Genomic DNA, 23,874 nt, shown 5'->3' with positions numbered 1-23,874 from the left:
CTCCATTGATTGCCGTTTTGTTTCAGGTTCGAAGTGATGAACCCATGTTTCATAGCCTGTAACAATCTTTGACAAGAAATTGTCACCCTCAGCCATATGACGAGCAAGCAATTCCGCGCAGATGGTTCTCCTTTGCTCTTTATGGTGTTCGGTTAGACAACGAGGGACCCAGCGGGAACAAACCTTTGAATATCCCAACTGGTGAACAATTGTGACAGCACTACCAACAGAGATGTCAAGTTGAGCACTGAGTTGTTTGATGGTGATCCGTCGATCATCTCGAACGAGTGTGTTCGCACGCTCCGCCATTGCAGGAGTCACAGCTGTGCACGGCCGGCCCGCACGCGGGAGATCAGACAGTCTTGCTTGACCTTGCGGCGATGATGACACACGCTTTGCCCAACGACTCACTGTGCTTTTGTCCACTGCCAGATCACTGTAGACATTCTGCAAGCGCCTATGAATATCTGAGATGCCCTGGTTTTCCGCCAAAAGAAACTCGATCACTGTCCATTGTTTGCAACGCACATCCGTTACAGACGCCATTTTAACAGCTCCGTACAGCGCTGCCACCTGTCGGAAGTCAATGAAACTATACGAGACGAAGCGGGAATGTTTGAAAATATTCCACAAGAAATTTCCGGTTTTTTCAACCAAAATTGGCCGAGAAAAAAAATGTGTTGCATTACTTATTGAACTGCCCTCGTATATGAGTAAATAAAGTGCTACACAGACAGTTCATTTTGAATAAGTGTCGAATAAAAGGTTAGAGGATGTTTTACCAAGAAGCGATGTCTATCAACAAACCAGACATGGTCTCTTGTTTCAGAAGCTAGGGGTTCGTTTCTGACTTGACAATAGATCTACTCTCTACATGTACATGCCCACGTTTGAAAGAAATTCATGCATCGATTTAGGAAAGTATGAACAGTTTTTCAACCTAGTGAAAACTATCTCACGGAAAAATGTCCCTAGGGGCTTAGAACTACCTATATCCCAGGACTCAAAAAGTTTCAAAAGCGCTACTGGAGAAATACGAACAACGGTTCGATGAGTACCCTTTCTCTGGAGAAACAATTGAAACAGGGGAATAACTGATGCCTATCATATGTTCCTCCAGAACAGAAAAGCGATGTAACCTAGCAACACAGTTAGTAACGAAGCATAGCAGTCGTAAAGCGTTGAAACTCTTGAAAAACCTTAGTGATCACCACACAAGAGATTCTGCTGAATTGTCCAGCGTAACCCCTAATCAGGTAGCTCATCATCTGCTGCTAAATGGCAGAACAAAAGGATTTGAGACGACACAGTTACAAAGACAAGTTGCGGAAAACGACTATATTGCTTGCTCTTTCACTTCAGCAGAACTGGAGGATGCCATACACTGCACGAAGAGTAACGAAGCGCCAGGCCTAGATGACCTACGAGTTTAACAAATGTTCGGACCAGGTACCGAAAACTCGATTCTGTATCTAATTAACAACTGTGTCCCGGGGATACAGATAACCAAAATCTGGCACAACGCTAAAGCGGTAGCCATACTGAAACATGGGAAAGATCCGACAGACACAAAGGATTTTCGACAGTCTCGCTTCTCTGTCATCTACACAAACTGTTGGAAAGAATGATTCCGAACAGCATATTCGGATATGTAGACCAGACCCTTATTAAACAGCAGGCAGGATGCCATCCAGGGAAATCACAGTAAATCACAACAATCTCGCAAGGGAAATTTATTCAGTCAACAAAGACTACCGATTAACTCAGTTCATCCAAACTCTACTACAAAGCAGGTGGTTCCTCGTCAGCCTGAACAACAAGAAAAGCCGATGGAGAATCCAGCAGAGCGGCGCGGTCTTCAAGGCAATGTGTTAACACAGCTGCTGTACAATATCTACACCAATGATCAACCTGTCGGGACACATGCAAGATCTTTCGTATGTGCTGACGACACAGCGATTGCAGCGCAAGCGAGAATGTCTAAAATGGTAGAAGTGAAACTTACTGCAGCCCTAGAAAATTTGGCAGAATGTTGTTGTTGTGGTCTTCAGTCCTGAGACTGGTTTGATGCAGCTCTCCATGCTACTCTATCCTGTGCAAGCTTCATCTCCCAGTACCTACTGCAACCTACATCTTTCTGAATCTGCTTAGTGTATTCATCTCATGGTCTCCCTCTACGATTTTTACCCTCCACGCTGCCCTCCAATACTAAACTGTTAATCCATTAATGCCTCAGAACATGTTCTACCAACCGATCCCTTCTTCTAGTCAAGTTGTGCCACAAATTTCTCTTCTCTCCAGTTTTGTTCAATACCTCCCCATTAGTTATGTGATCTACCCATCTTATCTTCAAAATTCTTCTGTAGCACCACATTTCGAAAGCTTCTATTCTCTTCTTGTCTAAACTATTTATCGTCCATGTTTCACTTCCATACATGGCTACACTCCATACAAATACTTCAGAAACGACTTCCTGACACTTAAATCAATACTGGATGTTAACAAATTTCTCTTCTTCAGAAACGCTTTCCTTGCCATTGCCAGCCTACATTTTATATCCTCTCTACCTCGACCATCATCAGTTACTTTGCTCCCCAAATAGCAAAACTCCTTCACTGCTTTAAGTGTCTCATTTCCTAATCTAATTCCCCCAGCATCACCCGACTTAATTTGACTACATCCCATTATCCTCGTTTTGCTTTTGTTGATGTTCTTTTTATATCCTCCTTTCAAGACACTGTCCATTCCGTTCAACTGCTCTTCCAAGTCCTTCGCTGTCTCTCACAGAATTACAATGTTATCAGCAAACCTCAAAGTTATTGTTTCTTCTCCATGGATTTTAATACCTACTCCGAATTTTTCTTTTGTTTCCTTCACTGTTTGCTCAATATACGGATTGAATAACATCGGGGAGAGGCTACAACCCTGTCTCACTCCATTCCCAACCACCTTTCATGTCCCTCAACTCTTATAACTGCCTTCTGGTTTCTGTACAAATTGTAAATAACTTTTCGCTCCCTGTATTTTACCCCTGCCACCTTCAGAATTTGAAAGAGAGTACTGCAGTCAACATTGTCAAATTGCTAGAAACACAGGTTTGCCTTTCCTTAATCTATCTTCTAAGATACGTTTTAGGGTCAGTATTGCCTCACGTGTTCCGATATTTCTACGGAATTCAAACTCATCTTCCCCGAGGTCGGCTTCTACTAGTTTTTCCATTCGTCTGTAAAGAATTCGTGTTAGTATTTTGCAGCCGTGATTTATTAAACTGATAGTTCGGTAGTTTTCACATCTGTCAACAACTGCTTTCTTTGGGATTGGAATTATTATATTCTTCTTGAAATCTGAGGGTATTTTGCCTGTCTCATACACCTTGCTCATCAGATGGTAGAGGTTTGTTAGGACTGGCTCTCCCAAGGCTGTCAGTAGTTCTAATGGAATGATGTCTACTCCCGGGGCCTTTTTTCGACTTAGGTCTTTCAGTACTCTGTCAAACTCTTCACGCAGTATCGTATCTCCCATTTCATCTTCATCTACATCCTCTTCCATTTTCATAATATTGTCCTCAAGTACATCGTCCCTGTATAGACCCTCTATATACTCCTTCCACCTTTCTACTTTCCCTTCTTTGCTTAGATGTGGGTTTCCATCTGAGCTCTTGATATTCACACATGTGGTTCTCTTTTCTCCAAAGGTCTCTTTAATTTTCCTGTAGGCAGTATCTATCTTACCCTAGTGAGATAAGCCTCTACATCCTTACATTTGTCCTCTAGCCATCCCTGCTTAGCCACTTTGCACTTCCTCTCGATCTCATTTTTGAGACGTTTGTATTCCTTTTTGCTTGCTTCATTTACTGCATTTTTATATTTTCTTCTTTCATCAATTAAATGCAATATTTCTTCTGTTAGCCAAGGATTTCTACTAGCCCTCGTCTTTTTACGTACTTGATCCTCTGCTGCCTTCTCTACTTCATCCCTGAGAGCTACCCATTCTTCTTCTGTTGTATTTCTTTCCCCCATTCCTTTCAATTTTTCCCTTGTACTCTCCCTGAAACTCTGTACAATCTCTGGTTTAGTCAGTTTATCCAGGTCCCATCTCCTTAAATTTCCACCTTTTTGCAGTTTCTTCAATTTTAATCTACAGTTCATAACCAGTAGATCGTGGTCACTCCACATCTGCCCTTGGAAATGTCTTACAATTTAAAACCTGGTTCCTAAATCCCTGTCTTACCATTATATAATCTCTCTGAAACCTTCGAGTATCTCCAGGCCTCTTCCATGTATACAACCTTCTTTTATGATTCCTGAACCAAGTGTTAGCTATGGTTAAGTTATGCTCTGTACAAAATTCTACAGGTGGCTTCCTCTTTCATTTATTACCCCCATTCCATATTCATCTACTACGTTTCCTTCTCTTCCTTTTCCTACTACCGAATTCCAGTCACCCATGACTATTAAATTTTCATCTCCCTTCACTCGAAGATCTGGCAGAATACTGTGTCTATAACCAACCAAACCCCACTCAATCCCAAACACCGGTCGGTGCGTTTCACTTGAGAAAGAGACAAGCTAGGAGAAAACTGGAAGTAACTCGGAACGGAAAGCAGTTACAACACTGTGACGCCCCTATATACCTCAGAGTAGATCTCGACAGCACACTTACTTTCAAATACCATTACGAGAACATGAAGCTTAAAGTCTCTAACAGAAATAATACTATGCGCAAGCTCACAGCATATGGGAGGCTCAACCAAACGTCTTACATATTTCTGCTCTATCTTTATGTTCCTCTGCGGCAGAATATGCTGCAGCTGTCTGGCAGAATTGCGACCCACCAAGCACGTTGACATCACTCGTAACGAGACGGGCCGCATTATAAATGGTTGCCTACGACCAACTCCAGATAACAAAATCTATTATCTTATAATCGTAGCATTCCCGGATATGAGACGAAGAACAGCGACAGAAGCTGAGAGGAAGAAACAGGAAAATGATTACAGACACCCCATGTTTGGAAGCAAAGCACCATGTCCTAAGATCAAGTCGAGAAAGAGCTTTCTTCAAACAACTGAAACTATTACATCACCTTCCGCTCGCCGAATAGAACTATGGCGAAACGAGGCAACTGGAAGTTGCCAAACGCTGGTTTGCATCAACCCTGCCGGATGTGGAAGACTTTGAACAGACTGTTACCTGGAGCGACGCGGTTTAGACAAAACCTGAAGCAGTGGGGCTACATTACTGCAGATGCAACTTGTGAATGTGGAGAACTTCATTATAGTGAACGCCTCTTGGTCTGCCCGAAGATGCCTCAGGCCCGCACGCCGGAGGATCTGGTTTGAGCAAATGTACCAGCGATCAGAACTGCCGGATTTTGGGCCTCAAAATCAATTTGACATGTACAAATTCCAACGTATATACTGTAGATACTGAATTGTATTGTATTATTTTGAATTTTTAAATGACTGTACTGTACTCCCCTGGACACTAAAATAATAATAATAGCGACTTAGCCTCCAAAAACTAAAACGATTTGTGTGCAACCAGTGCTGCTGACTTCCCCCACCGTGTATGGGATATTTGTTTTGCGACGAGACTAGAAAAAAACAATCTTTGGGTGTCAGGACTATGTGCAGCCTTCAGATGTCAGTTAATTTTCCTGGAGAATAAGTTGGCAGCAGTGACACCATAATTAATTCTATTTAAATTAGCAAATTAGCAGAAAATATGTATCTTAAATGTACAATACACTGATGTGCATGTGATACTCTTTTGATATTGAAGCAAATCAGTTTACAGTGTGTATTTCCACTGATAAAGCTAATGCATTGAAGATCTGCAAAAATTAATTTCCACAACACTCAAATTATTTTTTTCCGTTAATGATGTGTACATTAACTTGTTCTGCTAGGAAATTGGTCAGTAGAATATATAATCTGCCCCGTCCTTCCTTCTTCCAGCTATTGCCCACATTAAACGATGACCAGTCCAAGTAATTAGCAAGCAAGGTCTTTATGAAGAATTTGAGAGGAGCGAAGATTACAGTAAACTTTCAAGTTTACTTAGCTTATCATGTTGAGATGGGTCCAGTTCTTCTTGTCTAGGGGCCTGATTCTTGAAGCTTAAAATCTCACATCAGGTCCTCACGGCTGGTTTGAACTAAATAAATTTGAAGATTGTTGCTGTAGATTTTTTTAGGTAAATATATTTTCTCACACTGTAGTATATCATACACTCTTCTGATTTTCCACATTAACAAAGCGGAAATTACATTGTTCGCACCTATTATACAGAAATATGTCTGATCACATCACAGGAAGCTTACAACCCCTACACTCTGCGGAAAAAACAATATTCCATAGGGATTACAGTTTTTCTTAATAAATGAATTCCTTCTAGTCTTCGTTACATTATTAAGTTCGATTATTATTTCATAAACGAATGCAAAAATAAACACAGTATACAGTACAGGATTGCGTAATTACTAAAAGAATTTTAAGTGTGCAAATATTTCGTAATTTCAAATGTTTCTAAGGAAAAAATTTTAACTGTTCATTTGGAACTAGTAGTTACAGATTATAGCATCAAACTAAAATATTTTTTAAAGTAGTTCCTTTTCATAAATTTCAGCTTGAAATATAACGTATTATCTGAAAACCGTATGAAAGTTTTCAAAAAAATCAAGGAGATAACATTGACCTGTCCAAAATTCGAAAAATAATACTGTTATCGACAACTACAGTCGAGGAAAGGTAATGCTGGAGGAGGATGTCCCATCACAAGCAGAAGGAGTTGACCAATAAATGCTTCCTTTAGGTTTCGCATAAACTGGAATTTTTAAGTAGCTAAGCTTTTATGGCCGCTTGCAAGTTCCCACCGTCATCAAGAGATAGTGGTTGAAACTTTACTCTTGACACATGTCCAGTGTCTTTTCCAAAATGGAGCTGCTTCGTCATACTGTAAAGCTGACAAATTTACACCGAGCTATTGCCACGTCGTCGCGTTACCGTGCCCTTCGCCGTCGCGTGTGCCGGCAGCTCAGGTCGGCGACGCCGCCCGGCACCTCGTGGCAGGTGGAGCAGCACGGCTTCGCGACGACCAACGCCAGCGTGGGGCCGGACGGACGCGCCCGCAGCGTCACGCACGTCTGGCTGCAGCTACGCCACCGCGAGGCCGTCATGGCCGTCGCCGCCTACGCCCCCGCCCTCGGTGAGTACTCCCTGTAGCCTTGTCACTGTCTACTTTATTCTGTTGTGACTCCGTTTTTTTTTTTTTTTTTGCTGCTGCTGGCTTGGGGTGAGACATAATAGCTTATATCTCCTCGTTAGGAATCTATTTGGGGGGGGGGGGGGGGGCGAGGGATATAAGGGGAACAGCTCCGGCATTCGTCTTACGACAGAGGGAAACCTGCAAAAACCTCAGTCGGAGCTGCCGGTGCCGCCACCGTGGCGTCGCACTCTGCAGCCGCGAACTGTCCCGTCGGCCTCGACACGCCGGGAGCTACCGGCGTCGCGACTGAGTTTTGTGGCTCGGGACCGTGCGTGCGGTCGTCCTCACTGCTTGGGGAGTGAGTGTCGGCTCGTCTGTGTTCCGGAGGCGAACGCTGCGCTACTTGCTCGCGGCTGCCTCCTCCGGTGTCCCGAGTGGAGCAGTATACCTGCTCGGCTGGACGCCTCCGTGACTGTTCGTCGTCTCGGCGGCCAATCGGCGACTGCTGCCGCGTCAGCCTGTCGCTTCCCGCACCTCTCAAGGCGGGCCGCAAGATGAGACGCGGGCCCGTGAGGTGACGCAGGGGGGCTCACGCCAAATTCCTCACGGCAGCGTGAGTCACGGCGACAGTCATCGCAAGTTGGATCGCAGTTTCGATACGCAGTTTGCTGAGGAACTTTAGCTCTGGCAGAGATGGCGACAACTACTGCTATGTTAATAGATATAACTTCAGAATCGGATTCCGATTCTGAGTTTGAGTTCGGAACGGTGTGTTACATCGCTTTGATGAAACAAAAAGCAGAAAAAAGTGCGTACATGAAAAGAAGACTAAGTCATGGGGGATTCGCTTTAACTAAGGAATTTGATAATGAAAAATTCACGAACTATTTTAGATTAAACCGTGATCAGTTCCAAGAAGTGCATGGTCTCATCAAGAATGAAATTGACAGACAGTGATGCAACGCTACAAGGCCGATTGGAATTAGCTTTTCCTCCATTTCGAACTACCAACAGCCAGAACCACCGTTAGCCTCGCAGTAAACTGCGTACAGGAGACTGCGGCCCGCAGGGTCACCGAGCGCAGGAACTGTGTCACGTCATGCTGCGCTCTAAGGCTGGCCGCAAGATGAGACGCAGGTCCATGAGGTGACGCAGGGTGACTCACGGTGAGTTTTTGCGAGCCACACAATTGAATGTTCCTGCGCACGTTAGAGCGCAGCTTGACACGACGCAGTTCCTGCGCTCGGTGACCCTGCGGACCGCAGTCTCCTGTACGCAGTTTACTGCGGGGCTCGTGTTGGTTCTGGCTGTTGGTAGTTCGAATGTATGATACGAGCCATGAAGATTACTTGAAAACGAAGCTGAAAGCTGTGAAGTGGGAGGAAGTGGCCAAGGAAACGGATATACGAAATGGTAAGTTGCATTGATGAGACCAACCACTTCTTGGAATTGATCACGGTTTAATCTAAAATAGTTCGTGAATTTTTCATCATCAAATTCCTTAGTTAAAGCGAATTCCCCACGACTTAGTCTTCTTTTCATGTACGCACTTTTTTCTGCTTTTTGTTTCATCAAAACGATGTAACACACCGTTTCGAACTCAAACTCAGAATCGGATATCTATTAACATAGCAGAAGTAGTCGCCATCTCTGCCAGAGCCAAAGTTCCTCACCAAACTGCGTATCGAAACTGCGATCCAACTTGCGATGATTGTCGCCGTGACACGCTGCCGTGCAGGAATTTGGCGTGAGCCCCCCCTGCGTCACCTCACGGGCCTGTGTATCATCTTGCGGCTCACCTAATGTTCGCAGGACCACTCAGTTGTGTGGCTCGCAAAAACTCACCGTGAGCCCCCCCCTGCGTCACCTCACGGGCCTTGTCTCATCTTGCGGCTCACCTAATGTTTGCAGGACCACTCAGTTGTGTGGCTCGCAAAAACTCACCGTGAGCCCCCCCTGCGTCACCTCACGGGCCTGTGTATCATCTTGCGGCTCACCTAATGTTCGCAGGACCACTCAGTTGTGTGGCTCGCAAAAACTCACCGTGAGTCACCCTGCGTCACCTCACGGGCCTTGTCTCATCTTGCGGCTCACCTAATGTTCGCAGGACCACTCAGTTGTGTGGCTCGCAAAAACTCACCGTGAGCCCCCCCTGCGTCACCTCACGGGCCTGTGTCTCATCTTGCAGCTCACCTAATGTTCGCAGGACCACTCAGTTGTGTGGCTCGCAAAAACTCACCGTGAGCCCCCCCTGCGTCACCTCACGGGCCTGTGTATCATCTTGCGGCTCACCTAATGTTCGCAGGACCACTCAGTTGTGTGGCTCGCAAAAACTCACCGTGAGTCACCCTGTGTTACCTCACGGGCCTGTGTCTCATCTTGCGGCTCACCTAATGTTCGCAGGACCACTCAGTTGTGTGGCTCGCAAAAACTCACCGTGAGCCCCCCCTGCGTCACCTCACGGGCCTGTGTCTCATCTTGCGGCTCACCTAATGTTCGCAGGACCACTCAGTTGTGTGGCTCGCAAAAACTCACCGTGAGCCCCCCCTGCGTCACCTCACGGGCCTGTGTCTCATCTTGCGGCTCACCTAATGTTCGCAGGACCACTCAGTTGTGTGGCTCGCAAAAACTCACCGTGAGCCCCCCCTGCGTCACCTCACGGGCCTGTCTATCATCTTGCGGCTCACCTAATGTTCGCAGGACCACTCAGTTGTGTGGCTCGCAAAAACTCACCGTGAGCCCCCCCTGCGTCACCTCACGGGCCTGTGTCTCATCTTGCGGCTCACCTAATGTTCGCAGGACCACTCAGTTGTGTGGCTCGCAAAAACTCACCGTGAGTCACCCTGCGTCACCTCACGGACGTGCGTCTCAGCTTGCGGCCCGCCTCACTGGCGCATTCCCCCACAGGCTCGCGCTGCGCAGTCGATGCGTGCGCGCCTTTGTCTGGCACAGGCGGCTGGGCTGTGGTTGCTCGTTTGTTGCACTCGCCCCGCCCCTCACTGGCTACGTCTCCTTTTACCGTATTTTCCTATTTTCCGTCTGAGGAGCGGGTACAGTCTTTAAACACCTCACGGCCTCACCATCACGCCACCCGCTATCCTCGGTGGCCGCCACACAAGCATGGGCGGGTAGTTTTTCTTGTCGCAGGTGCGCGAGTCACAGTTTCCTGCTCGCTGCTGCATCTTGTGGCGCGTTTTGCTACGTGGCCAGTTTCCTGGCATCTGGAGCACTGTGGCTGTGTGTCCAGGTCAGAGGCGAGAGACTTCACTGTTACTCGGAAGCCTGAAAACTTCGCGACCTCGAAGATCCCCTTGTAGTCTCGTGTGGGCGTCCTAGATGAAGAGGGGTGGAGTTTTCTTGTCGGTTGCTGTTATGAAGCTGTACTGCTGCCTCCTGAAGTCTGATGTCATCTGAACCTATCTCAACTGACTTCTCGCGCACAATCCACAGCAGGCCCCTCATTGGGACATTAGCTCATCAGTGGATGTAGGATGCACTAGACTGCTCCACTCGATTCCTGACGGACTCTTGGCCATATGTGCAGCTGGCTCATATCTCTAGTGTGCTGCCATCGTCCACAGACTTGACACCGAAATCGAATGTGGCAACACAGCATAGGTTGTCGTGAAAGTCTGCCTAGCTATCGCCTGTGTACTTAATGCATGGCGTAGTGTCTCGGCCGGCCGCGGTGGCGAGCAGTTCTAGGCACTTCAGTCCGGAACCGCGCGACTGTTACAGTCGCAGGTTCGAATCCTGCCTCGGGCGTGGATGTGTGTGATGTCCTTAGGTTAGTTGGGTTTAAGTAGTTCTAAGTTCTATGGGACTGATGACCTTAGATGTTAAGTCCCATAGTGCTCAGAGACATTTGAACCATTTTTGTAGTGTCTCGGTTTCGAGGCCCTCGTGATTCTGGGCAGTCATCTGTTGGTCGTCAATCCGCATCAGACCATTCGTTGTCCTTACCTATAATGGTTGATCGTCGTCCGCTTCTCAGAAGTGGCTCAGTTCGTCCCCAGAGTTCTGGAACATGAGGTTCCCTTTGCTTTCTGGTATTTGTCAAACGTCGAAAGTCAGTAGGTCATTTGTATCATAATTCGTCATATTAGCTGGTGAAGCGGTTTCTGCCTGAGGCACTTCTGGACTTCTTGCCAAATTTTCCTCGTTTCCTAGTACTGCTCAGTGCACGCGACAGTTTTGCTTAGTGCTGTGAGAACAGCACACAGTAGTTTCTTCCACCGAGCAGTTTGGGATCCGCCATGACGTTCTCTCACTAGCAGCGGTGGAGCACTCACCATCAGCGATGCGCTGTGTGCGGCTGCCTGACTCGGAATGCAGTCTCCACAGCGGCATCCTGCTCCCTTTCCTAGCATGTGAGATACTTTCGATGGCACCCTCTAGTAGTGTAGCTACCTACTTTTTGGTGCGTAAAATGGCGACATGTTCAAAAAAGTATTGCCAATTCTACATTATTACCATGTCGAAAAAAAATATCAACGCTTCAATTGACTTGTGTAAAGTTGCACCATTCAGCAATTTCATATTTGTGTGTGTGTCTGTGTGTCTTTGTGTGTGTGTGTGTGTGTGTGTGTGTGTATATATATTCATCATCATCATCATCATCATTTAAGACTGATTATGCCTTTCAGCGTTCAGTCTGGAGCATAGCCCCCCTTATAAAATTCCTCCATGATCCCCTATTCAGTGCTAACATTGGTGCCTCTTCTGATGTTAAACCTATTACTTCAAAATCATTCTTAACCGAATCCAGGTACCTTCTCCTTGGTCTGCCCCGACTCCTCCTACCCTCTACTGCTGAACCCATGAGTCTCTTGGGTAACCTTGCTTCTCCCATGCGTGTAACATGACCCCACCATCTAAGCCTGTTCGCCCCGACTGCTACATCTATAGAGTTCATTCCCAGTTTTTCTTTGATTTCCTCATTGTGGACACCCTCCTGCCATTGTTCCCATCTACTAGTACCTGCAATCATCCTAGCTACTTTCATATCCGTAACCTCAACCTTATTGATAAGATAACCTGAATCCACCCAGCTTTCGCTCCCATACAACAAAGTTGGTCGAAAGATTGAACGGTGAACAGATAACTTAGTCTTGGTACTGACTTCCTTCTTGCAGAAGAGAGTAGATCGTAGCTGAGCACTCACTGCATTAGCTTTGCTACACCTCGCTTCCAGTTCTTTCACTATGTTGCCATCCTGTGAGAATATGCATCCTAAGTACTTGAAACCGTCCACCTGTTCTAACTTTGTTCCTCCTATTTGGCACTCAACCGGTTTATATTTCTTTCCCACTGACATTACTTTCGTTTTGGAGATGCTAATCTTCATACCATAGTCCTTACATTTCTGATATAGCTCTGAAATATTACTTTGCAAACTTTCAATCGAATCTGCCATCACAACTAAGTCATCCGCATATGCAAGACTTCTTATTTTGTGTTCACATATCTTAATCTCACCCAGCCAGTCTATTGTTTTCAACATATGATCCATGAATAATACGAACAACAGTGGAGACAGGTTGCAGCCTTGTCTTACCCCTGAAACTACTCTGAACCATGAACTCAGTTTACCGTCAACTCTAACTGCTGCCTGACTATCCATGTAAAGACCTTTAATTGCTTGCAAAAGTTTGCCTCCAATTCCATAATCTCGTAGAACAGACAATAACTTCCTCCTAGGAACCCGGTCATATGCCTTTTCTAGATCTATAAAGCCTAGATACAATTCCCTGTTCCACTCATAACACTTCTCCATTATTTGTCGTAAGCTAAAGATCTGGTCCTGACAACCTCTAAGAGGCCTAAACCCACACTGATTTTCATCCAATTGCTCCTCAACTAATACTCGCACTTTCCTTTCAACAATACCTGAGAAGATTTTACCCACAACGCTGATTAAAGAGATACCTCTGTAGTTGTTACAATCTTTTCTGTTTCCATGTTTAAAGATTGGTGTGATTACTGCTCTTGTCCAGTCTGATGGAACCTGTCCCGACTCCCAGGCCATTTCAATTATCCTGTGTAGCCATTTAAGATCTGACATTCCACTGTACTTGATGAGTTCCGACTTAATTTCATCCACCCCAGCTGCTTTATTGCACTGCAATCTATTGACCATTTTCTCCACTTCCTCAAACGTGATCCTATTTCCATCATCATTCCTATCCCATTTTACCTCGAAATCTGAAACATTACTGATCGTATTTTCACCTACATTGAGCAACTCTTCAAAATATTCCCTCCATCTGCCCAAGGCATCCACAGGATTCACCGGCAGTTTTCCTGACCTGTCCAAAATACTTGTCATTTCCTTCTTACCTCCCTTTCGAAGACTGCTAATTACACTCCAGAATGGTTTTCCAGCAGCTTGACCCAATGTCTCCAACCTGTTTCCAAAGTCTTCCCAAGATTTCTTCTTGGATGCTGCAATTATCTGTTTGGCTTTGTTTCTTTCTTCAACATAACTTTCTCTGTCTACCTGAGTTCTAGTATGTAGCCATTTTTATATGCCTTCTTTTTCCTTTTACAGGCTGCCTTGACTGTGTCATTCCACCAAGCTGTTTGCTTCCTCCTACTTTTACACACTACTGTTCCAAGACATTCTTTAGCCACTTCTAGTACTGTGTCCCTGTACCTTGTCCATTCCTTTTCCAATGACTGTAATTGACTACATTCAACTAACTGGTACCTTTCTGAGATCGCTGTTATGTACTTGTGCCTGATTTCCTTATCCTGAAGTTTCTCCACTCTTATCCTCCTACATATGGACCTGACCTCCTGCACTTTCGGCCTCGCAATCCCAATTTCACTGCAGATTAAATAATGATCAGTGTCATCAAAGAATCCCCTGAATACACGTGTGTCCCTCACAGCCTTCCTGAATTCCTGATCTGTTATTATATAGTCAATGACAGATCTGGTTCCCCTGCTTTCCCACGTATACCGGCGAATGTTCTTATGTTTAAAAAAGGAGTTTGTGATTACTAAGCCCATACTGGCACAGAAATCCAAGAGTTGCTGCCCGTTCCTGTTGGCCTCCATATCCTCTCCAAATTTACCCATAACCTTTTCATACCCTTCTGTTCGATTTCCAATCCTGGCGTTAAAATCACCCATGAGCAGATCACTGTCCTTGTCCTTTACTCTAACAACTACATCACTGAGTGCCTCATAAAAACTATCCATGTTATCTTGACCAGTCCCTTCACAATACGAATATACTGACACAATCCTAATTTTCTTGTTAGACACTGTCAAATCTATCCACATCAGTCGTTCGTTTACATACCTTATTGCAACTACGCTGGGTTCCATTTCTTTCCTGATGTAAAGCCCTACACCCCATTGTGCTATTCCTGCTTTGACTCCTGACAAGTAGACCTTGTATTCTCCCACTTCTTCTTCTTTCTCACCCCTTACCCGAATGTCACTAACAGCTAAAACGTCCAGCCCCATCTTACTTGCAGTCTCTGCCAGCTCTACCTTCTTCCAAGAGTAGCCCCCGTTGATATTAATAGCTCCCCATCTCATTACCATTTGTTTGCCAAGTCGTATCTTAGGAGTCCCTGGTTTGTCAGTTAGAGGTGGGACTCCGTCACCTCCAAAGGTCCGAGGCATTTTGCTCTGATTGTTGCCAGCATCATATTTAAAGTACCAGGGAAGCAGGTTGCTAGCCTTACTTGCCCCGAGTCCCATTGGGTTTTACCCCTAACGGCTGAGGGATTAACCGGTGGATTTGGTAGTCTTTGCCGTATGAGCACAAAGGTGACCACGACTCAGAATATGTCCGAGATGCCCAGCCTTATTCCAAAGTAACTGGTATCCCGACTGTCGGGACCACTTACTTGGCCACTCATACGTTGCCTGTGGTTCATGAACTAGGACATGACTACAGGAACCCACACCATGAACCACATATATATTTTCATACTTCACTAAAAATTTTTGCATCAAATATTGTACAGTCTTGTAAGTAAATTTTCTCTCTCTCTCTCTTTCTGGCTTACGCCTAACTAAAACGGTTTATAGCAAATGCGTTACTGCCTCATCAGTAAATTTTATCTCTCTCAGTTTGACACTTCGCTGCAAAATGTTTACGTCAAATCTCGTTCCTGTCTCTGTAATTGTCACTTGGAAGAGGAACAAAAAATGTAATACTCTACAGAGTGGGCTGGAAAGAAATAAAAAATTAAGAAAAATGCGCCAAGTATAAATTTTATTATTAACAAGATTACATTCCAAAGAAAATGTTAGATCCACGCTACGAGTAGGGCTATTTCCTGAACCAACACAACTAAAGTGCTCTATGCATGAGCTATGGATCACAGTCTGTCACGAAGTCACACCAGCTTTTTGCAGAATGCGCGTGTTTAGGCAAAGTGCGAACTGCAGTGATCAGCAATCTAATGAATGGCATGCAACGAATCAGTTATGTCTGGCAATATGGCTACCTGTTCAGTTGTTTGTCTTATAATTTCTTCAACAAAACCATCAGCATTCTTTCATTCAGTTCTTCTGTAAGATCAATAACGATTAAAGAAACTACAAAATCATGAAGAAATACATTTTCAAGAAATGATCGTAACAACACATGTGATTCGACATTGCTGTAGCCTCCTCCTCCTCCATCTGGGCCATCATAAGATCAGTAAATGTTAAAGATAGAAAAACGCATTTTCCAATTACGAACTTAATTCGAATGTAATTATAACATTATGTGGACTCATATTAATTTACGTAAACATAAACTTACTACATATGTTTGAGATGACATTATTCTCATAAAACGTACGATCTTATTCTTCACTTCATCCATTGTGACATCAAAACTGGCAAAAGAAAATAACAAATCATGCGATATCACAAATATAATTGTGAGTACAATGTAATCCGGTGTGTAGCGTTTTATTGAAGTGAAGCGTGGACAATAAGCAGTTCAGACAAGAATACAACAGAAACACTGCTGCTAAAGAAGAATGGTAAAGATCAGAGTGGCAGTTGACATAACTGAAGTGAAGGTAATGAATAGAAATGGAAAGGGAAAGAAAAGAAATTTGTGGTACATCTCGCCTAAAAGTGAAGTGATTTTCTGATGAGACTCATTCTGAGATATAAAGGATTCGCCAGTCTGGTACTGTAGAGGAAGAACAAGAAAGGAGTACAGTAAGCAGGTTCAAATGGATGTGGCTGCAGTAGTTATTCGGAGATGAGGGGACTTGCATGGGATACAGTAGTGAGGAGGGCTCCGTCAAACCACTTTCTGGACTTAAAAGCACAACAACTAAAACAACAACAACAATAAACTGTGAACATCTAGAAATTTCGACAGTTTGGTACTTATCATCAATGTCCATCCTTCTCTCTTCGCTCAACCCACAGTGGCAAACACGACACTCGCTTGTAGATAACAGACGGAAGGCTGTATAGAAGATGAGCACTTACAGGAACCTGTTTGTCTCATGGCATTGCCCTACACCAAGGACCACCGCAATGAAGTTCACCTGGAGAGCACATGCTGTCAGGAGGGTGAGCTGAAAACAAAGACGTTTAAAGAATCCATTTCATGTAGGTGTAATACCGTCTTGGGTGGCTTAGCTGACTGCAAAACTCTGGAGAGAAGTATTGTGTTAATGTGCAGCTGAGACGCTAGAGAGGAAGGCTTTCGATGGATGGCCCTGAAGCTGCTTCGCTGTAACAGGCGTCGCTGCGTGGAGACCTTGATAACTCGCAGAAACAAGCAGGCTAGAATCGTTTCCATGGCCCAGCTGCGAGTGTCGTACGATAGCGTGCTTCTCATCGCTACCGACTGCCGCTGAGAACTCGTCAGCCTACTGTGTTCCATGATGAGCTCCGTTTTCGTCATGGATCTGTATTCAGGATGTGAAAATACCACCAACAGCCAAAAATTTATCCCCTTGAATGGATTAATTTGGAAGCTATTAGCAATTCATCATTGTTTAAATGAAAACGAGCTCAATAAAGCTACATTCGTTATAGTTATTCCGTGATTTGGTACAGTACTTTGCTTTCAGCTACCCACTTCCAACTAGTTTCCAAAGTCAGTCAAACATTATTAGGCTAAAAAAACTTTATCTTACGGTACAACTATATAGCCTTCACTAGGAATACCATTAATACATGGATTATAATAAGTATTAAATTGCGATCTGTAATAAGAATATTTACTGTGTAGTAGATCTCGTTCTACTGATAATGATATAAAATTGTGCAGCCTGAAACCTTAAGCAGTAAAAAAAATTTTTAGATTGGTTTCAATCATACATCTTTTACATATATCCTGTTATGTCCTATGGTAATGACTGCTAATGCATCATGAGGCGTAGAAGGACTAACTTAACTATCAGTCATACCATATTTCATGATAGCACATTTGATATTAATCGTCTAGAGAGACTATCATGTGAAAATGACGACTGTACAACAGATATGTATTAAGGTTTAGTAATAGATCACATGTTAGTTAAAGAGCAATTACAATGCTAGACAGGTTTATAATTATGTTGTTTGTATAAAACAATGGAAGGGATTTTACCTAGATGTTGGAACACGACACTGTATACGGTTGTTGTACGATGTGTTGTCATAAGTAAATGTGTTTATGCATCACATCTTATAAAAAAAGGTAAATAAATGTTAAATAGGTAGATCACGGGTTCACTAAGAGCTGTTGCGCTTCCATGAAATAAAATAGTACATGACACATCAAACAATGGAAGAGAATTCACCTTGACATTGGGTGACAACAGTACATGTAGACATTGGCTAATATGCTCTCACCTAGAAATCAGATGATGTATTGTCGTAAATAAGCTGGTATAAAAAGCATATTTGCTAACAAAACTGCAAAATATTATTTAGAACATCATGCTGTCTTCTGTGTGAAATTTTTGTCTTTGATTCCAAGTAACTGTGGATGGAATAAAATTAATCCAGATGATATTAGATATACATGATTGCTCATTGATGGTGGTCATCTAGGGAGAACAACTATGAATATAATAATTATATTACATAAAGATATCTTTGAGTATTTAGCAATGTTAGATCATGAGTTATTTTATGAGCATTTGAAATCCACAGGGGATTATAACTGTATGGTGACCATAGCAAACAATGGAAGAGATCTAACCTAGATGACAGATGACAAGTTTACACGTAGATGGTGGGTAACTTGAGTTCAGCTATTTGCCGTACAATGTGTTGTTGTAAGTAGGCTCATTTCTACATTGCATCTTATAAAAAGAGCAAAATTTTATAGGTACATAGTTCAGTGGTTCAGTGAGGAGCAATTGCAAGCCCATGCGATTAATGATTTGTATACTGGTACATCAATTGTTGAAGAGATTTCAGCTAGACGTCAGGTGATGAAATTGGAGGTAGATACAGGATAATAAGCTCTCACGTAGCATTGAACCACATATTGCCATATACAAGACCAATGACCTCAGCAGTTGAGTCCCATAGTGCTCAGAGCCATATACAAGCTTTTACAAACAGCATGTTTGCTATTAAAAATGCAAAATATTAGCTGTAGCTTCCATTCATAAATAGATACAGTCTATATTTTCCAGATGAAGAATGTCATAATTTGTTAATCACACCTTTGATTTCGAGTTTATGGATGTAATAAAATTAGTTCACATAGGACATTATGAGACATACATAGAATTTTTTTAAAAAAGTTATAGTTTTATCTTATGTAATTTGATATTAAGATTTGTTAAAAATGTTTTATAAATATTTTAGAAAAGTTTTTAGATAAAGATTGGCATATAATGCAATTCTGTACAGAAATTTGTCTTAACGATTTCTTGTAAAAATGTTTCTGAAATAATGATGATCTAACCAGTGGCCATATTCTGTTACATGATGGTATTTTTGACATTAGTTGTCTAGGTTGACTATTGCTTGAAAACATTTGTTTTAGCACAGGCAGTTGTAAGAGTGGGGTGGTAATGCTAGATCATGGGCTCAGTCTAAGAGCGACTGCAATCCAATATGGTGCAATAATTGTACATAGGCTACATTAAAAATTGGAAGAGAGTTCAGCCAGATATCAGGTGACCAGATCATTCAGAGGCGTCAGGTAACGAGATTTCATATAGGCCTCGAGTGATCTGTTTTTGTGTATAAGCTTATGTAAACATCTTAACTGGTAAGAAAAGCACAAAAAATAAATAGCTCCATTGTTAGTATATATATATATATATATATATATATATATATATATATGCTTTGACTGCATTCTTGACGAAATATCATATCTGTGCCTGGAAATTTCGAGCTACTCCAGATTGTATTAAAACCAATCAACATATGATACCATAAGATATACATAGAGAGCTTTTAAGTGGTTATAGATAGTCATATTGTGTGATTTGGTATAAATAACATGTCTTTAAACAATTTTCTAAAAGAGTTTCTAAAATGATACAGTTTTATGTAGAAATAATGTTTTATGAGTTCAGTACATAATTTTAGTGACTTTTTTTAAAACTGTAGAGTACAGACCCGGCTTACATATTACGAGAATAATTTAGGAATATGTAACTATATGGAATAGTAGATCCATGCCTTTATGTAATGTGAGATGATATACTGCTGCGCCATCTGTCGTAGTCATCTATCACTAAGAATGTGTATGCTGGGATTTGTCAGTTGTAAAATGGTGATGAATGTGAGCACCTGTACTCAGTGCAATACCATGTGTGTACATAGCTGTTATTTTAAAACTGATGTGCCAGCTTCTAGTATAGCTCACGATACCACCTGCACAGCCCCACTTACTGCACTCTAGGAGAAGACTGTGTAAAGGTGTAAACACATGTATGTTGTCATTTCATGTATTGCAAATCTTGGATACAATCATGAAAGCTGCTATGCTAGTTGCTGTGCCATAGCATTTTCAGCATTTTCGGTCCCATATTTTGCAGATCCGATGATAGCAACAGAGAATTGCCAAATCTGGTATCTACATGAATAAATGATTTTAGTAATCTTGGAAGTTGAAAATTCATTCAATGTCCATAGTGCTACTGACCGTCCACTTTCTGACGATGTCAGAAGTGTACAGTATGTTTATTATCATCAGCTGATAATTCTAACATGTGAGAGACTGCCTGAGACTTTGAAGAAATGATATACTGAACAGAAGTAATACATATTTGGATGGGTAAGAAATTGCTTAAAACCAATTTATTGAAGTCCGATGATAGGTACCGGTGGTGGCTGACCAGAGGAGGCAAGAGAAGCTGGGCCTCCTCACTTTTCTGTATTAGAAATAGGAATGCCAGTAACAATAATTATTTTTGCAATAACTCTTTAAGCACATTTGTTAGCGAGCGTGAAAGATGTTAGCTTGTCTTATTTTTTTCTAAACCACCAGCAACAGAGAGCAAGTCAAAAAATGGTTCAAATGGCTCTGAGCACTATGGGACTCAACTGCTGAGGTCATAAGTCCCCTAGAACTTAAAACTACTTAAACCTGACTAACCTAAGGACAACACACACATCCATGCCCGAGGCAGGATTCGAACCTGCGACCGTAGCGGTCGCGCGGTTCCAGACTGCAGCACCAGAACCGCTCGGCCACCAGCGGCCGGCAGCAAGTCAAAGAGCGAAAGCTAAACCCTAACCCAAGGCAGACGGTGGCGTAAAGCATATGGCGAGGAGGCCACACATGTGCCAGACTGCCTGTAAATGCTCGGTTGCCATGGTAACCATGACTTCACTGCTGTGAACAATAGAGGATGTACAGGCTATCGCTGGCGCGTGGCCATGCGCTTCCGTGGCATGGGAGGCCAGTAGGTGTGGTGCCTCCTCTCTAGGATTCTCTTACGTCAGTTGCCTCATGTGCAGTAGTTGTCCCGTGTGCAGCAAGTATAGATGAAGCCCAACCTTGTACAAGTACTGATGTAACGCTTTCGATTGAGGACATCGTTAATTCCTTGGAAGAGGTTTCCTTTTCAATGGGATGTGAAACTGAACGACATGAAATTTTGAAGAAAGGACTTCTAACACCACCCCTACAGCTTTTTAATAAAGATAAGTTCAAAAGATGTGCATTGGTAAGTTCATGGAACGAGCAGCACTAGTGGTTATGTGCTAGCCCTACAAAACGAAAATTATTCTGTTGGCCCTGTTTGCGCTTAAGTACAAGAGAAACTGTATGGTCTGCTAAGAATTACGGTTATATGAAGACTCTGTCTAGAGGTTTAACATGGTATGCTTCTTCTAATAACCATCCAAGTAGTTTTATTTCATATAAAGAATTATCCAAACAAGTGTTTAGTATTTCAGAGCTACTTAATGAACATTACAGACTGAGGAAAATCACACACAACAATGCAGTGAAAGCTAACAGAGACATCATGCAAGTTGCAGTTGTCGTCACAGATCTTTTATGTAAGCAACCGCCTTCTTTCAGAGATCATGATAAGACAGAAAGTCTCTGTATTTAGCTTCGTGATCTCTTTGCGAGACGTATGTAGCAAGAAGCAATATATTGGTTGACTCTTCAAGAAACGAGTACCCTTCGAATTTTAACAGTAAACCACACATCATGTCTTGCAACGTTCTCAGTGAAATTGGATGAGAAGCTGTGACGAAATGCACTGCTCTTCTTTGTACCTTCTCTGTTTCCTCTATAAATCGAGTTCAAGGCTGGGCAGCAATGCTAAAGTGTCGATTGATCGAGAGATTTGTGGGCTACGTATACCGTGGGTGCACTCTGTTTGCTGGTCACTCTTCATGTTAATGTGTCTTGAGTCTGTCGTACGGCATTTCTGTCACATACGCTTATTCCTAAATACTTTTAATGGTGTGACTGTTTCCTGTGGTTGTCCGAAATCGTGCAGTCAAGCAACAACAGGTCTTTCTGCCTCCTTGGGCACAATACGATACATCTGTTTATCGTGAGAGTTAACAGGCAAACTTGGCAGGTCTCCCAGAAATTTGTAGCATTGCTACTTTTCTACATGTTTCATCACCATCTGCAAAGAACCTCATGGTGTAAATGACGTTGTCGAATAGGTTATTTATATACAGAACATTGTAGAACTGCGGATTTTTTTCAGTGTTATTTCATTTGCACAAGCGGGGAGGGGCGCTCTCAATAGAATGTAAATAGCTCTTAATTCACACAGTTTCTTGAAACACATTGTAAAAATAAATATATAATTATGAAACATAGAGCGATATTATTGAAAAACGATTTGATGGTGATGGGTTCCTATGTAATCGCTTTTGCATTGATTTTTAGATGAATGATAGAAGTTCGTGCTTTTGTATGTCAGCTGGTGTATGGTGCTTGGAGACTTCATGACCATTCCTGGTAGACAGGTTTATGGAATAGGACCAAAAGTAGAGAAAACGGATGGAGATCTAATGCAGGTGATTGGAGATGGAAATCTCCAACTTTTATTCCCAGGGCTAGGGTAGTGGACAAGAACATGTTACAGGATTTGCTACAACAGTATTAGATATGTTGCATATGGTAGTGGGACAGGGTGTCTAGACGGGAGGAAAAGAAGATCAGATTAGGTTAATACTTATTACATAGATCATGAATACGACACTTCGTAATGATGTGGAACGTGTCAGTTTAATGAAAGGTGTGTATACAACAAATTACATTACACAAAATATTACATGACACTAAATATTTTTTAATTTTTTTGTTGGGGTTGAGGAAATTACCCACTTACTATATCCAAAAATTCATCTAATCAGTAGAAGGAGTAGCCATTAAGAAACAGTTTTAATTTCCTTTTAAATGCTATATGGCTATCTGTCAGACTTTTGACCAAAGACATTTGTAGCAGCATAATTTACCCCCTTCTGAGCCAAAGTTAGATTTAACCTTGAGTAGTGAAGATCATCCTTTCTCCTAGTGTTGTAGCCATGTACACTGCTATTACTTTTGAATTCATTCGGATTGTTAATAACAAATTTCATGAGTGAATATATATATTTTTTGAGGCTACTGTGAAGATCTCTAGCTCCTTAAATAAGTGTCTACGGGATGATGTTGAATGAGCTCCAGCAATTATTCTGATTACACGCTTTTGTGCAATTAACACTCTTTTACTCAATGACGAGTTACCCAAGAATATGATGGCGTACGAAAGCAGAGAATGAAATAGACATGGTAAGCTAATTTACTGAGATGTATATCGCCAAGATTTGCAATTTGAAAAGGGCGTGGGTCTGTGTACATGTGCTGGAGTAATGTAAGTGAAATATGGACCAAGCCACCAGTGTGACATCATGAGGGATATAGGGTCACTCAAATGGATGGATACTTTGTAAATTTGTGGTGAAGTATTATGGGACCAAATTGCTGAGGTCATCAGTCCTAGACTTACACACTACTTAATCTAACTTAAACTAACTTACACTAAGGACAACACACACAGCCGTGCCCGAGGGAGGTGCCACGCGAACCATGGAGGACAGTTGTGATGAAACGTACTATGTAGTCTGTGGTGGGGATAGGATGCAGTGAGGTGTTAGGATGGAGTGGGATGTGTATGGGTATTTCAGGTTTTGACAAAGACTGTTTTGCAGGAGTATCTCAAGTAGGGTAAATCGCAAATATTACACTCAAGTGTGAATCACAAGTTAA

At 42.7% G+C, this 23,874-nt stretch overlaps 1 protein-coding gene across 1 annotated transcript in view; it reads left to right on the top strand.

Moving 5' to 3' along the window:
• LOC124799170 (neuronal acetylcholine receptor subunit alpha-4-like) overlaps nt 1–23,874 on the top strand; it is a 189,837-nt gene that overhangs the window by 111,446 nt on the left and 54,517 nt on the right. Inside the window, exon 6 of the mRNA XM_047262708.1 lies at nt 7,037–7,208. Within this exon, the coding sequence (XP_047118664.1) occupies nt 7,037–7,208 (172 nt within the window). The remainder of the gene's footprint in view (nt 1–7,036; nt 7,209–23,874) is intronic.

This window comes from Schistocerca piceifrons, chromosome 5, assembly GCF_021461385.2.
Source record: "Schistocerca piceifrons isolate TAMUIC-IGC-003096 chromosome 5, iqSchPice1.1, whole genome shotgun sequence".
Classification (NCBI taxonomy): domain Eukaryota; kingdom Metazoa; phylum Arthropoda; class Insecta; order Orthoptera; family Acrididae; genus Schistocerca; species Schistocerca piceifrons.
Note: the sequence above shows the minus strand (reverse complement) of the source record. Positions and strands in the feature narration are given on the sequence as shown.